This window comes from Colobus angolensis, unplaced genomic scaffold (assembly GCF_000951035.1).
Source record: "Colobus angolensis palliatus isolate OR3802 unplaced genomic scaffold, Cang.pa_1.0 Scaffold7, whole genome shotgun sequence".
NCBI classification, from domain to species: Eukaryota; Metazoa; Chordata; class Mammalia; order Primates; family Cercopithecidae; genus Colobus; species Colobus angolensis.
The window spans coordinates 21021846-21037092 of NW_012120709.1; the positions used below are offsets into that span (position 1 = coordinate 21021846).

Consider the following 15247-nt stretch of genomic DNA (forward strand, 5'->3'; position numbering starts at 1 on the left):
TTTTGGTGGTTAAGAGCATCAGCACTTTGAATATGTTACCTAATTTTCCTTCTATTTCCCTAACTGCACTTTGTTCATCTCTTGCTTTCTCTCTAGATTCTAGATCTCTCAACTTCTCACTGCCACAGTTGCTCTGTGATGCTTAACAGATCAAATATAACATTCTCTAGCTTTTCTAGTTGCTCTCAAAAGGAGATTATAAGGGAGTCTGCTATTTTGGGAAACATAAATTGTATTTATTATTATAAATATAAACTATACACCCATCTATGTATATGTGTTTATGTGTGTGTGTATATATATACACACATATATATGCACGTTCTATATGTTTTTATCTTTTTTCATTTTCCAAACAAATGTCTGTGGCTGATATGTAGAAATACAAGTGTTTCATTTTAATAGTGCTTTTATATAGGCACACATAGAGAACAAAGATGATTAGAAGTGGCCATATTGGATACATTTGCCTTGTTTTCATTGCTAGTTTCAACGTTTTACTACGTGTGATTAAATATATGATATTGGATTTATGATATTTGCTTTTCTTAATGCTTTCTATTAGATTGAGGAAGTTCTCTTTTAAGAAAGAGTTTGTGAAGTGTTTCTATTACTAATGGAAGTTGAGTTATTGAAAAAGGCCTTTTCTGATTCATTGAGGTAATTATATGATTTTTTTTTTTTTTTTTGAGACGGAGTCTCGCTCTGTCGCCCGGGCTGGAGTGCAGTGGCCGGATCTCAGCTCACTGCAAGCTCCGCCTCCCGGGTTTAGCCATTCTCCTGCCTCAGCCTCCCGAGTAGCTTTTATGTTTAAATGTGATATATTACATTAGTATATTTTCTAAAGCTAAACAATCCTCCTGTTACTGACTTCAGCTGAACTAGGTCATAATATAGATTGGATCTTTATACATAACTCTGTTGTACTATGTAAGAGTCCAAATTAACCTGATCGTTTTGAAAGCAGAATGGCAATATTTTTGTTAGTTTGTGTTTATCTATGCCCTATGTCCAAGCAATTCAATCTGGATACATCACAGAGGACTTCTCAGTCAGGTCCATAAAGAATCACATACAAAGTTTGTTTTCAGTTGATTATATATATAGGTGTAGTTGTAGGGAATTAAATAGACTTTAATATGTATTACTATGAAATGGTTAAGAAACAAGTAGTGGATGCGTATTGTGGGACACTATCCAGCAGATAGATGCAGCTCACTAGATTTACCTGTAACAGGAAGAGCTCTTTAAAACAGCTCTCAGTGAAGAAAGAAAGAAACATTGTAAATCTTTATCACAACATTTTTATGTGAATTAAAAATACACATACAAAGCACAATACATGGATACACACATATTCAAAGATACAAATTAAAAAGGAATTCTTCCTGCTTTTCTAGCTTTGTTTATGGCTCATCCTGCTGCCCACCTGGGATGGCCTGCCCCTGCACCAATCTAGACTCTATAGTCAGTGAATCCCTGACTCAGAGGCAATCTCTACAGGAAACTTTCCAGCATGACTCTAGACCACAATGATCTCTCCCATATTTTGAGTTCCTGTGACATATTCATACATTTCCCACCCAAACAATGTCATACATAAAACAAGGCAAAGAAATATCAGCTGTAAACAGGTATTTTTGATGTCCTTCTTCCTCTCTCCAACTAGATGTTAGGTTGAGTGACTGTATCCGTGCTTGCTTCCCACAGAGCACTGGGGACTTTTGCTGGTCGGTTATTAGAGAAATATTTTATCTTGATGCTGTCTCACCATCAAAACCAGCCTATCCTTGTCAGTAAGAGAGGCTCTCACTATCAGTTTTTTTTTGTTTCCCACACTTTCTTCTGAGCTCTCTCCCTTTTCTTCTCTTTCTCTGACTTGAAAGAACCCCTCGGTAGACACAGCCTTTCTAATTTCTTTTTCCTTTTTTCTTCCCTGCCCTCCACGGACCACTGGCAAGATTAGAGATAGAGAAAGGCAGTCTCCATAGTTTTGCTTTTGCACCTGTTTTAATGATCTCTCCTATCTGGGTGGCTGGAAAAGTACCTGTGAGTTCTTAACTGGCTCTTGTGGCTGTGTAAAACTTGTTTGTTTCTTGTCTGTGAACACATGTATTTTCATCAGTCTGTTTTCCTTGTCATTTGGCTTATCTTGGGGTGTAGATTTGAAGAGGCAATAAAGAGTAGTACAATTAGATGACAATTAGATAATTCCACAGCTTCTGTTAACTGGGTGTTTCTTGGGTATTCTTTGATATTCCTTCTCTCTCTGTGTTACTGGTGACCCTTGGGAATGGAAAACCCCTTAGTTCTGAAACAGCTGTGGTCCTTGAAGTCATAGTGTAAAAATACCCCCAAGTGACTCTATGGATAGGCTTTCCTCAGAAAATCTGAAGTCTTGCGACAACTCCAAACAAGAGAACACCTTGTCAGTGGACACCATGCAGAGAACTGGTGGGTGATTCTCAAATTCTTTGTTTGTGGGGCACTTTTGCAGGCTTGATGAACTTTGGGGCCTCTCTGTCATATTTTGGAGATATTCTCCTAGCAGAGAACATGTCCTTATTGTAGGCCATGTCCTTTTTACACAAAACCATCTGTTTAAAGAGGTGCTTGTTACATTCCACTTACTCCCTGGCAAATGTAAAATGAATCATTGTATTTTTTTATTAGCTATAGACTGAATCTTTAACATATACTAGACATAATTCCTGGTGCTGTGAACAAGGCACCTAGTGAACAAATACACGGTCCTTACTGTTAGAGAACCTAGAGTTTACTGTGAGTAGACAGGTAAAAATATTATATGTGACTAGATTAATGAGATATTTTGGATAGTGATATATACACTCATGAAAAGGAAACAGTGAAATAATTAAGAATAATAGGGAGATGGAGTGATCTAGTTTTAGACTGTGTGGTCAGGAAAACTTATCTGAGATTTAAGTGACAAGAAAGACTCATCCTTGTAGATCATGGAAAGGAGTTTGGAAACCATTACAGGGTTTTATCTAGGGATGTCAATGGATCTCATTTACAGTTTAAAAAGCTCAGTCTGGCTACTGGGTGAAGAATGGGTTGTAGAAGTTTCAAGATTATGAGCAAAAGATCAGTTATTGCCTGAGTACAGGAAAGAGGTGACATAGTTTAGACTAAGATAGTAGCAATGGTGATAGAGAAGAGGAGAAAGACTCTCCACATATATTCTAAAAAAATATGGCAGAACTTTGAGAGGAATGAGAGAAGTAGATGAATCAAGGACAATTTATGACTGCCTGTATGAATCTTGGAAACATTTCTGAACTGGAGAAAACTAGGGACAAATGCATTTTGGAATATAAATCAAGAGTTCTACTTTTGATCATATTGAGTTTGAGATGTCTCTTAGATAGGTAAATGGGAAATTAAGTAGGCAATTAGATATGTAAGTCTTAAGCGCAATGGAGAAATCAGAGCTGGAAACAAATACCTAGAAGTTACGGAAATCATAGGTGATATTTAAGCCAGGGAGTGGGTATCACTCCAAATTAGCATATAGATAGAGCAAAGTAGATGCCTAGGAATGAACCCCAAGGTACTCCAACTTTAGAGGCCAAGCAGCAGAGTGGGGATTGGCCAAGGAAAATGGGAAGGAGTGACCAAGGAAGCAGGAAGAAAACACAGAGAAATTTGTGGCACAGAAACAAAGGAAAGTGAGTGAGTGAATAAAGAAGGCACAGTCAATTGGGTCAAACACTACTGAGAGACTGAGTTAGATGAAGACAAAGAAGTAGCCATTGGATTTGACAACACAAAGGCCATTAATACCCTTGGCAGGAGTGATTTAGAATGTAAGCCCAACTGGAATGTGTTGTAACAGACAATAGGAGGTAGCAAGGACAAAAACTATAGACCATGTTTTCAAGAAGGTTTTATGAAAAGGGGAGAAGATATGTGGCCATACCTCAAGAGAAACATATAGTATCAGGGGAGCTCTCTCTCTCTCTCTATCTCTGTATATATAGCATATTTGCACGCACATGGAGAGTATTTATATTCTCTATACACACATACATATATTTAAATTTATGTTTTCTTTTTTAAGATGCAAACTATTAGAGAGCAGTCTATTTGTTTCCTAAAGAAATGACCCAGTAGAAAGGATTGGGTTGATGACTGTGTCAGTTAATGATTTATTGCCTCTTGACTCCAAATGTGCCCTTCTATACCTTCTCTGCAATCATGGACAGAATTCCCTTGAGGACCCTCCTGTATAGTGAGCACATTGCTAACCTTTCTCAGCAGAGGACTTTGGAGGGGCATTGCAGAAAGAAGGAACTCTCCTGCTGTTTCTGGTGGCGGTGCAGTAGGCTAGTGTTTTTGGTATAGGGCCATCCAGTGGGGCTCTTCCCCAGCCACGTTCCCAGAATAAGCAATCTTTTGGCAACCTTGCAGCCTCATCCTGGCCTGGCAATAACCTTTCCTGGCCTTCCACATTAGCTACAGCACCCCAGCACTCACTGTCTGTGAAGGCCTACTGCTTGCATGGGCACTCGATTCCCCATGCAGGCCCCCTGTACAGCTCATCTTTGTCCTGGGCCCTCACCCACTTGTCCACACCCCTGGTTCCTGGTTGCCTGCACCCTGCCTGGACTATGGAGGATTCCCTTCTGCTTGTCCAGCAACTGCACACCAGCTCTAGCCTGGGAAAACCAACGATCTTCTCTGTTATATATTTCCCAATAAGGCTGAACCGCAGCCTTGGGGAGGGACCTTCCTCCAAGTTCCTTTTGGACACCATCCCTCAGCCTTAGGCATACCACATAGAGATGTCTTTTATCTGATAGTCACTCACTTATCAGCGTTTAGTAATTCTTTATATCAGACTTCCTCTGTTTGGCCCACTGGGTGGTTTCTACCTCCTCATTGGACCCAGACTGTTAGTTACAATGATGAGAAAGATTATAACTGCAAGAATTCAGCACAAACTGGTACTCAGAATGTACTTTTTATTTTTTTAAATATCCTCTCTTGAAAAAAAATACCTCACCTTGTCAGTTTCTTTTCAGTATATTCTTTAATATGCTTGCCTCTTGTTAATAGTTTCCCTTGGACATTTTTACAATTTTTTTTTTTGTGGAGTATTTATCCAAAATGTTGAAGAATCCATTCAGCTCCAAGGGCTATATGTCAGTCATTTTTACTTTTACCCTCTGTTGGAAGAGCAACTTGTACTTGCCATATATATATATATATATACTGGCCAATCATCTCAGACAGGAAATAAACATATAAAACATCACACAGACTTTGCCACAGCTAACTCTGTGTGTATGTTGGTTTGGTTTTCAGAAGAACCATCAAACCTTCATGGATTGCCCCTAGAAAGTGCTAACTTCTGAGAATCATCATTCTGAATGTAACTTTCTATCTGAGCTTACATTCCCTCTTAGAGTTCACGTATTACAAATATATATCTTCTTTTTCTTTTCTTAAAAAAAAAATCTTTGGGTCACATTCAAATTTCAGTTTCTGTGCTAAAATTATAGTGCTCTGTGTTCCCTTTAAGCATTCTGCCCCTTTTGCAAGATCTTCAATACCTTTTATCCGTCCTTACCTCAAGCAGAAAGGGGTATTGGAAAATCACTGTATTAATAGAAGAAAGCAGGTGCTGTTTTACCATTCCTGGAGCTTCAAAACCCTTGTTCATTCTTATCTTAGCAGCTATAGTAGTCCCTGGTGATTCTTGAGTTAAGGTACTGCTTCCCCCTCCCTTTATTTCTTCCTCTTTTCTTCACTCTCTTATTCTCTTTCATTCCCTCTTTCTTATTTTCCCTCTCCCCTTCCTTCCTCCCTCAACTACCCACCCATTGTAATTAGGATAAAATTTAAACTCCTTGCCATAGGTAATAAGGCCACATAAGATCTAGCGCCTGCTTATTTCTCTAACTTCTCAAGCCTCTGTTTTCTTCCATTTTGTCTCATGGCTGGCTGCCTCCTTTTTTTTATCTTTTTTTTTTTTTTTTTTTTGAGGCGGAGTCTCGCTCTGTCGCCCGGACTGGAGTGCAGTGGCCAGATCTCAGCTCACTGCAAGCTCCGCCTCCCGGGTTCCCGCCATTCTCCTGCCTCAGCCTCCCCAGTAGCTGGGACTACAGGCACCCGCCACCTCGCCCAGCTAGTTTTTGTATTTTTAGTAGAGACGGGGTTTCACCCTGTTAGCCAGGATGGTCTCGATCTCCTGACCTCGTGATCCGCCTGTCTTGGCCTCCCAAAGTGCTGGGATTACAGGCTTGAGCCACCGCGCCCGGCCTTTTTTATCTTTTTTATCCCGCTTACAATGCTTCTCTTCTGAGATGCTTTTCTAAATATCTAGTTACCTCCATCACCACCATGCCATTACAATATCACTGATGTGTTGTGCTTTGTTCATATGACTTTATCATGAATTATGGAATCATTTTATGTCTTTTTTGTTTATTATCTTTTTCCTTTATTAGAATATAAAGTCTTCGATGGTGAGATATCTTTGTCTTTTTGATGACTGTATACCTAAAGACTAGAACAATTCCTAGCATATGGTAGGGATTTTTAAAAAAATTTTGACCATCTGAGTGTATATGGGGCATTGAACTATGAACTGTGATTATTGGCAAATAAATAGAAAATGTATTATCTCCTGCCCCCCCCGAAAAAACCTGGAAAAACATATTTAAGCTGCCCTATTGTAACTGTATTTTTCCAGATGCAGCTACTCTTGCCATTCTGTCTATTGGGTCAGGAGCCCAGTGGTATCTGGGGCACGGTGAAAAGTACAAAATTAAGGAAGAATATGGTACCAAACTGCTTGACAATAATCACATTGCTCTCTTCAACTGAAATTCTCATATCCAACCCTCTTTTTTGATCAAGTCTTGGGAAGGCCTATTAAAATGCAAATGAGAGTGATTAAAATGTTAACCTACATGTGTAGATTATAGGAACCATTGTTATTGATTATCTACATAATCGTTTTCAGACAATAGCAGCTCTCAAACATGTTTTAAGCCGTGGAATTTTTTCAAACAAAAAGCTGACCCAGGATTCCATATACATATAGGTAAGAGTGACTGATATTCTGGCTGAAGCAGTGGTATTGGAACTAGTACTCTGCCCCATGGGGTACCTCTCCTGACTCCTGCCCCTCCAGGTAGTACCCAAAGTACCACATGAGGGCCAGAGAGCTGAAGTTACTTATCCAGTCTTTTGTTGTTTTTTGAGGCTGGGTCTTGCACTGTCACTCTGGCTGTAGTGTAGGGGTGTGTCACTGCAGCCTCAAACCCCTGGACTCAAGTGACCCTTCCACCTCAGCCTCCAAATGAAGAAGGAATTAATGGAATCAACTACAACTTAATAATAGTAGTATTAGCAATTTTAAAATCCTCTTAAAGCTGCTGCAAAGTGTGACCCACCCCCAACCCCACACTCAAGTTAAAAGGGAATATTAACAGCCTGTCTTCTCTCTGTGGACAGTGGATCTTATCTATACTCCCCAACTGCACATTCCTCAAAGTTTATTACAGGCCCAGAGAGTTCCTGCTTACCTTCCTATATGGCTGCAGGGTCACAAGACTGATAAGTTTAGGTTGAAAGACCTGTTTCTCTCAAGATGTAAGAAATGTTGTAATGCTGCCTTTGTTTCTTGCTTCTGTAACTCGCTTCCTGCCTCACGTGGTTCCTGCCTGAAGGTGTTTAAAAGTAGGAAAAGCCCTTTGTTCAGGGCTCAGGCCTTCTGGACGTATGTCTGGCTGAGCCGATGATCACCTTAATTTAATAAACTCTTCTGAACCGTTTTTGGCCTCCCCAGTCTTTGTCTTGCAACACAAAGTGCTAGGATTACAGGTGTGAGCCACTGCACCCAACCCTCCAAAGTCTTCAAATGATCAACAGCAACAAGACTAAAGACAAACTTCCTGAATTCTAATACCTGGTGCTTTTACCTGTGTTAGCCTATAAACCTGGATGAAAAGTACTATAGAATCAGATTAGAGCCTAGTATCAGGAGTTCCTACAGAGAGAGAAAATTTAGAGGTTTTCAGGACCCACGTGCCCTTGCTTAGAATCCTCTCTATGACTATGGGAGAATTGCCTCATAAGACTTCTCTTCTGACTTGGAAATTCATCTAGAGCTTGTCTTTAGTGATAGAAATAAACAAACAGGACTGCTTTCTCCAAATATTTATTTTAAAATTGCTTTATCACTCTGAATTTTCATACATCAGAGAGAACTTTTACCCATAGGTATCTTGACTTCCCATTGGTGAAGAGTGGTATGGCTCTGATCAAGAAGGGTAGGCTCTTTTCATGAGTATTTTTAGTTTTACTTTTAAGTGAAAGCCCAGATTTAAAACATCTCATTTAGCTGAATTGGTGGCTTATGGACCAGCCATAATGTAGATTCTCTGCTCTTGCTAGTTGGGAATTCAGAGCCAAATATAGCATCTGGCCTGCTAGTAGACAGTCAATAAATTTTTTTACTTAAGTGAATGAATTTCAGACTTTTGTGTTATTTAACAAATATAGTTTAGCAATATATTAATCTGATTTCCCACTACATGTTGAGGTGGGTGTACATCATTTGTGCCATATGCAATTGTTATATCCCAGGCATCAATGATACTCACACTAAGATCCTGGAAAATGTCCTTTATGATGAGACATTGAATGTAACCATGAAAGTCACTAAATCTTTCTGCATCATTGTACATCTCCCTGATGTTTTCTGTTTTGATGATAACCATAGTGTCTGGGCTTCTCAGAAGAAGACGCTTAATGGCTTTGTGGACATTGAGGGCCCTTCGGATAAAAACATCAATGGGAAAGGGTCTGAAATGCTGGCCCAGGGAAATAACAATGACAGTATTTTTTTCTCCTCCAGTTCTGTCAATGGCTCGGGTGAGGTACTCCATCTCTTTGACTGAATAGGTCATTGATGCTACCAAGGGATAACAATGTTTTTGCCACTGGATGTTGATGTTCCTATCCAAATCCACAGCAAGCTGGTGTTGCAATATTCCAGATTCATGCAGATCCACTGACTTCAGTGCTGATAACAAATAGGCAATCCCAAAATAAAATGAGGATATAGTTACCAAGATTGAGTAGATATAAAGATAGAAGAGATTTAATTGGTATAATTAAATAAGCTAATCATGTCTAATTTATTATAGGTTTAGATGAGGGGATGTTTTTGAAAATTATCTGAACAGTCAAAAGTGTTACATAGTTTCTTCGATTAAGATGGTGGATAGGAGGCACGACTAGCTTGCAGCTCCCACTTGGACAGACGGAGCAGCATGTGGAGACTCACATCATGAACTTTTGTTCCAGTAACTACCACAGGAACATACCAGGAAAGTCAGGAGAATCCATAAACCCTTTGAACAAACAGGATGACCACTGCAGCCTCTCTGAGATGCTGAAAAACTGTGTCCCTAGGGCAAGTTTGCATCCTGCCTATAGGACAGTAGCTGATGTGCTCTTGAAAGTGCCACCTCCTGGCTGGAGGCCAACCAACACAAAACCAGCACACTAAACAAAAACACAACCAAGGACCCTCACAGAGTCCACTTCACTCCCCTGCTAACTCCACTGGAGCAGGTGCTGGTATCCAAGGCTGCAAGACCTGAAGATGGGTCACATCACAGGATTCTTTGCAGACACTCTCCAGTACCAACCCAGAGACCAGTAGCTCCACTGGGTAGCGAGACTCAGAAGAACAAAAACAATCACTACAGTTTGGCTCTCAGGAAGCCCCATTCCTATGGGAAGGAGGATTAAACCACATCAAGGGAGCACCCTGTGGGATAAAAGAATCTGAATAGCAGCCCTTGAATCCCAGATCTTCCCTCTGACATGTCTACCCAAATGAGAAGAAACCCAAAAACCAATTCTGGTAATACAACAAAACAAGATTCTTTAACTCCCACAAAAGATCATACCAGTTTACCACCAATGGATCTAAACCAAAAAAAAAATCTCTGACTTGTAAGAAAAAGAATTTAGAAGGTCAATTATTAAACTAATCAAGGAGGCACCAGAGAAAGGTGAAGTCCAACTTAAATTAAAAACATGATACAGAATATGAAAGGAAAATTCTTCAGTGAAATAGGTAGTGTAAATAAAAAACAATCACAACTTCTGGAAATCAAGGATACACTTGGAGAAATGCAAAATGCACTGGAAAGTCTCAGCAATATAATTGAGCAAGCAGAAAAAAGAACCTCAGAGCTAAAAGACAAGGCTTTTGAATTAATCCATCAAAGACAAAAAAGGATTTTTAAAAAATGAACAAATCCACCAAGAAGTTTGGGACTATACTAAATGCCCAAACCTAAGAATAATTGGTATTCCCAAGGAAGAAGAGAAATTTAAAAGTCTGGAAAATATATTAGAGGGACTAATCGAGGAAAATTTCCCTGGCCTTGCTAGAGATCTAGACATCCAAATACAAGAAGCTCAAAGAACACCTGGGAAATTCATCACAAAAAGATCACTGCCTAGGCACATGGTAATCAGGTTATCTAAAGTCAAGAGGAAGGAAAAAAATCTTAATAGCTGTGAGGCAAAAGCATCAGGTAACCTATAAAAGAAAACTTATCAGATTAACCGCCAATTTCTCAGCAGAAAACCTACAAGCTAGAAGAGATTGGGGTTCTATTTTTAGCCTCCTTAAACAAAAAAATTATCAGCCAAGAATTTTGAATCCAGTGAAACTAAGCTTCACGAATTAAGAAAAGATAATCTTTTCCAGACAAATGCTGAGAGAATTTGCCACTATCAGCCAGCACTACAATAACTACTAAAAGGAGCTCTAAATCTTGAAACAAGTTATCAAAATGCACCAAAATAGAACCTCCTTAAAGCATAATTCTCACAGGACCTATATACAATAACACAATGAAAAAAAAATCAAGGTATTCAGGCAACAAGTAGCACAATGAATAGAACAGTATCTTATACCTCAATACTAACATTGAATGTAAATAGCCTGAATGCTCCACTTAAAACATACGGAATGGAAGAATGGGTAAGAATTCAACAACCAAGTTTCTGTTGTCTTTAGGAAAGTCACCTGTTAATAACACATAAGGACTCACATAAACTTAAGGTAAAGGGGTGGAAAAAGATATTCCATGCAAACGGACACCAAAAGCAAGCAGGAGTAGCTATTCTTGTATCAGACAAAACAAACCTTAAAGCAATAGCAGATTAAAAAGACAAAGAGGGACATTATATAATGATAAAATAACTAATTCAACAGGAAAATACCACAATTCTAAATATATATGCATCTAACATTGGAGCTCCCAAATTTATAAAACAATTACTAATAGACCAAAGAAATGAAAGAGATGGCAACATAATAATAGTGGGGAACTTTAACATTCCACAGACAGCACTAGACTGGTCATCAAGACAAAGTCAACCAAGAAATAATGGACTTAAACTATACCCTACAACAAATGGACTTAACAGATATTTACAGAACATTCTACCCAACAACTGAAGAATATACATTCTATTCATTAGCACATGGAACATTCTCCAAAGTAGAACATATGATAGGCCACAAAACAAGTCTCAGTACATTTAAGAAAATTGAAAGTATATCAAGTACTCTCTCAGACCACAGTGGAATAAAATTGGAAATAAACTCCAAAAGGAACCCTCAAAACCAAGCAAATACATGGAATTAAATAACCTGCTCCCGAATGATCATTGAGTCAACAATAAAATCAAGATAGAAATTAAAAAATTCTTTGAACTGAACCATAATACTGATGTAAGCTATCAAAACCTCTGGGATACAGCAAAAGTGATGGTAAGAGGAAATTTCATAGACTTAAATGCCTGCATCAAAAAGTCTGAAAGAGCACAAATAGGTAAACTAATGTCATATCTCATGGAACTGGAGAAACAAGAATAATCCAAACCCAAACCTGGCAGAAGAAAATAAATAATGAAGATCAGAGCAGAAGTAAATGAAACTGAAACAAAAATAATACAAAAATAAATGAAACAAAAAGCTGGTTCTTTGAAAAGATCAATAAAATTGATAGACCATTAGCAAGATTAACTAAGAAGAGAGAAGATCCAAATAAGCTCAATTAGAAATAAAATCAGAGATATCACAACTGATACCACAGAAATACAAAAGGCTATTCAAGGCTACTATAGACACCTTTAAACACATAAACTAGAAAACCTAGAGGGGATAAATTCCTGGAAATATACAACCCTCCTAGATTAAACCAGGAAGATACAGAATCTCTGAACAGACCAGTAACAAACAGTGAGGTTGAAATGGTAATAAAAAAAATTGCCAATACAAAAAGTTCAGGATAGATTCACAGCTGATTCTGTCAGACATTCAAAGAAAAATTGATACAAATCCTATTCACACTATCTCAAAAGATAGAGAAAGAGGGAATCCTCCCTAAATCGTTCTGTAAAGCCAGTATCATCCTAATACCACAACCAGGGAAGGACACAACAAAAAAAGAAAACTACAGACCAATAATATCCCTGATGAACATAGATGCTAAAATCCTCACTAGCTAACCAAATCCAACGGCATATCAAAAAGATAATCCACCATGATCAAGTGAGTTTCATACCAGGGATGCAGGGATGTTTTAACATATATAAATCAATAAATGTGATACACCATATAAACAGAATTAAAAACAAAAATCACATGATCATCTCAGTAGACACAGAAAAAGCATTTGAGAAAATCCAGCATCTATTATGATTAAAACCCTCAGCAAAATCAGCATAGAAGGGACATACCTTAAGGTAATAAAAGCCATCTACAATAAACCCCCAGCCAACATAATATTGAATGGGTAAAAGTTGAAAGCATTCCCTCTGACAACCAGAACAAGACAAGGATGCCCATTCTCACCACCTCTCTTCGACATAGTACTGGAAGCCCTAGCTGGAGCAGTTGGACAAAAGGAAGAAATAAAGGGCACCTGAATCGGTAAAGAGGAAATCTTTTTACTTCCTGTTGCTGATTATAAGATAGTATACCTAGAAAACCGTAAAGACTTATCCCAAAAGCTCCTAGAAATGGTAAATGAATTCAGCAAAGTTTTAGGATACAAAATTAATATAGACAAATCAGTAGCTCTGCTTTACACCAACAGCAACCAAGCTGAGAATCAAATCAAGAATTTGACCCCTTTCACAATAGTTGCAATAAAATAAAATAAAATAAAATAAAATCCTTAGGAGTATACCTAACCAAGGATGTGAAAGACCTCTACAAGGAAAACTACAAAACACTGCTGAAAGAAATTATAGATGACACAAATAAATGGAAACACATCACATGCTCTTGGATGGGTAGAATCAATATTGTGAAAATGACCATACTATCAAAAGCAATCTACAAATTCAATGCAATTTTCATCAAAATACCACCATCATTCTTCACAGAACTAGAAAAAACAATTCTAAAATTCATATGGAACCAAAAAACAGCCCTCATAGCCAAAGCAAGACTAAGCAAAAAGAACAAATCTGGAGGCATCACATTACTTGACTTCAAACTATACTGTAAGGCCATAGTCACTGAAACAGTATAGTACTGGCATAAAAACAGGCACACAGACCAATGGAGCAGAATACAGAACCCAGAAATAAAGCCCAATACTTACAGCCAACTGATCTTTGACAAAGCAAACAAAACATAATGTTGGGGAAGGACACCCTGTTCAACTGTTCAGCAAATGGTGCTGGGATAATTGGCAAGCCACATATAGAAGAATGAAAGTGGATCCTCATCTCTTATCTTATACAAAACTCCAGATGGATCAAAGACTTAAATCTAAGACCTGAAGCCATAAAGATTCTAGAAGATAACATTAGAAAAACCATTCTAGACATTGACTTAGGCAAAAACATCCTGACCAAAAACCCAAAAGCAAATGCAACAAAAACAAAGATAAATGGATGGGACTTAATTAAACTATAAAGCTTCTGCATAGCTAAAGATATAATCAGCAGAATTAACAGACAACTCACAGAGTGGGAGAAAATCTTCACAATTTATACATTCAACAAAGGACTAATATCCAGAATCTACAAAGAACTCAAAGAAATCAGCAAGAAAAAAAAATCCCATCAAAAAGTGGGCTACGGACATGAATAGACAATTCTCAAAGGAAGATATACAGATGGTGAACAAACATATGGAAAAATGCTCAACATCACTATCAGGGAAATGCAAATCAAAACCACAATGTGATACTGCCTCACTCCTGTAAGAAAGGCCATATTCAAAAAATCAATAGATGTTGGCATGGATGCAGTAATGAGGGAGCACTTTTACACTGTTGGTGGGAATGTAAACTAGTGCAACCACTATGAAAAACAGTGTGGAGATTACTTAAAGAACTAAAAGTAGATCTACCATTTGATACAGCAATTCGACTTCTTGGTATCTACCCAGAGGAAAAAAAAATCATTATACGAAAAAGATACTTGTACACTTATAGCAGCAGAATTTGCAATTGCAAAAATATGGAACCAGCCCAAATGCACCCATCAATCAATGAGAGGATAAAGAAAATGTTTTATTTGTATCTATATAATATAAAATGTTATATATGTTATATGTAAAATGTTATATATATATATAAAATGTTATACACACACACACACACACACACACTATGGAGTACTACTCAGCCATGAAAAGGAATGAAATAATGGCATTTGCAGCAACCTGGATGGAATGGGAGGCTATTATTCTAAGTGAAGTAACTTAGGAATGGAAAACCAAACATCGTATGTTCTCACTCATATGTGGGAATTCAACTATGAGGATGCAAAGACCTAAGAATGATACAGTGGACTTTGGGGACTTGGAGGAAAGGTTCAGGGTTGACGAGGGATAAAAGACTATACTTTGGGCACAGTGTACACTGGTCGGGTGATGGGTGCATCACTGTGTCAGAAATTACCACTAAAGAACTTATCCATGTAACCAAACACCACTGGCTCCCCCAAAACCTATTGAAATAAAAAAATTAAAAATTAAAAAAGTGTTATATAAATGTGAGAGATTATGTTCATGCTACCTTATAGAATCATGTGGAATCTAGTGGAGTGGGGATGGAAAGGTAGTGAAGTAACTTCCTTGGAGGATTATGTGGTCATTGTAGATATTATTTTTGTACATTTTGTTGACTGTAGACTAAACTCATTTGAGGATAGAGAA

The 15247-nt window shown here is 38.0% G+C and overlaps 1 protein-coding gene across 2 annotated transcripts in view; it reads right to left on the reverse strand.

Annotated features, from left to right (window-relative positions):
- LOC105501054 (NXPE family member 4) overlaps positions 1-15247 on the reverse strand; it is a 61266-nt gene that overhangs the window by 27968 nt on the left and 18051 nt on the right. Inside the window, exon 6 of one of the 2 annotated variants that reach the window (XM_011926799.1) lies at positions 8179-9061. The exons of the other annotated variant lie outside the window; for it this stretch is intronic. Coding sequence (XP_011782189.1) covers positions 8526-9061 — 536 coding nt within the window. The 3' untranslated portion in view covers positions 8179-8525. Of the gene's footprint in view, positions 1-8178; positions 9062-15247 lie in introns of those variants that run through there. 2 annotated transcript variants of the gene reach the window in all.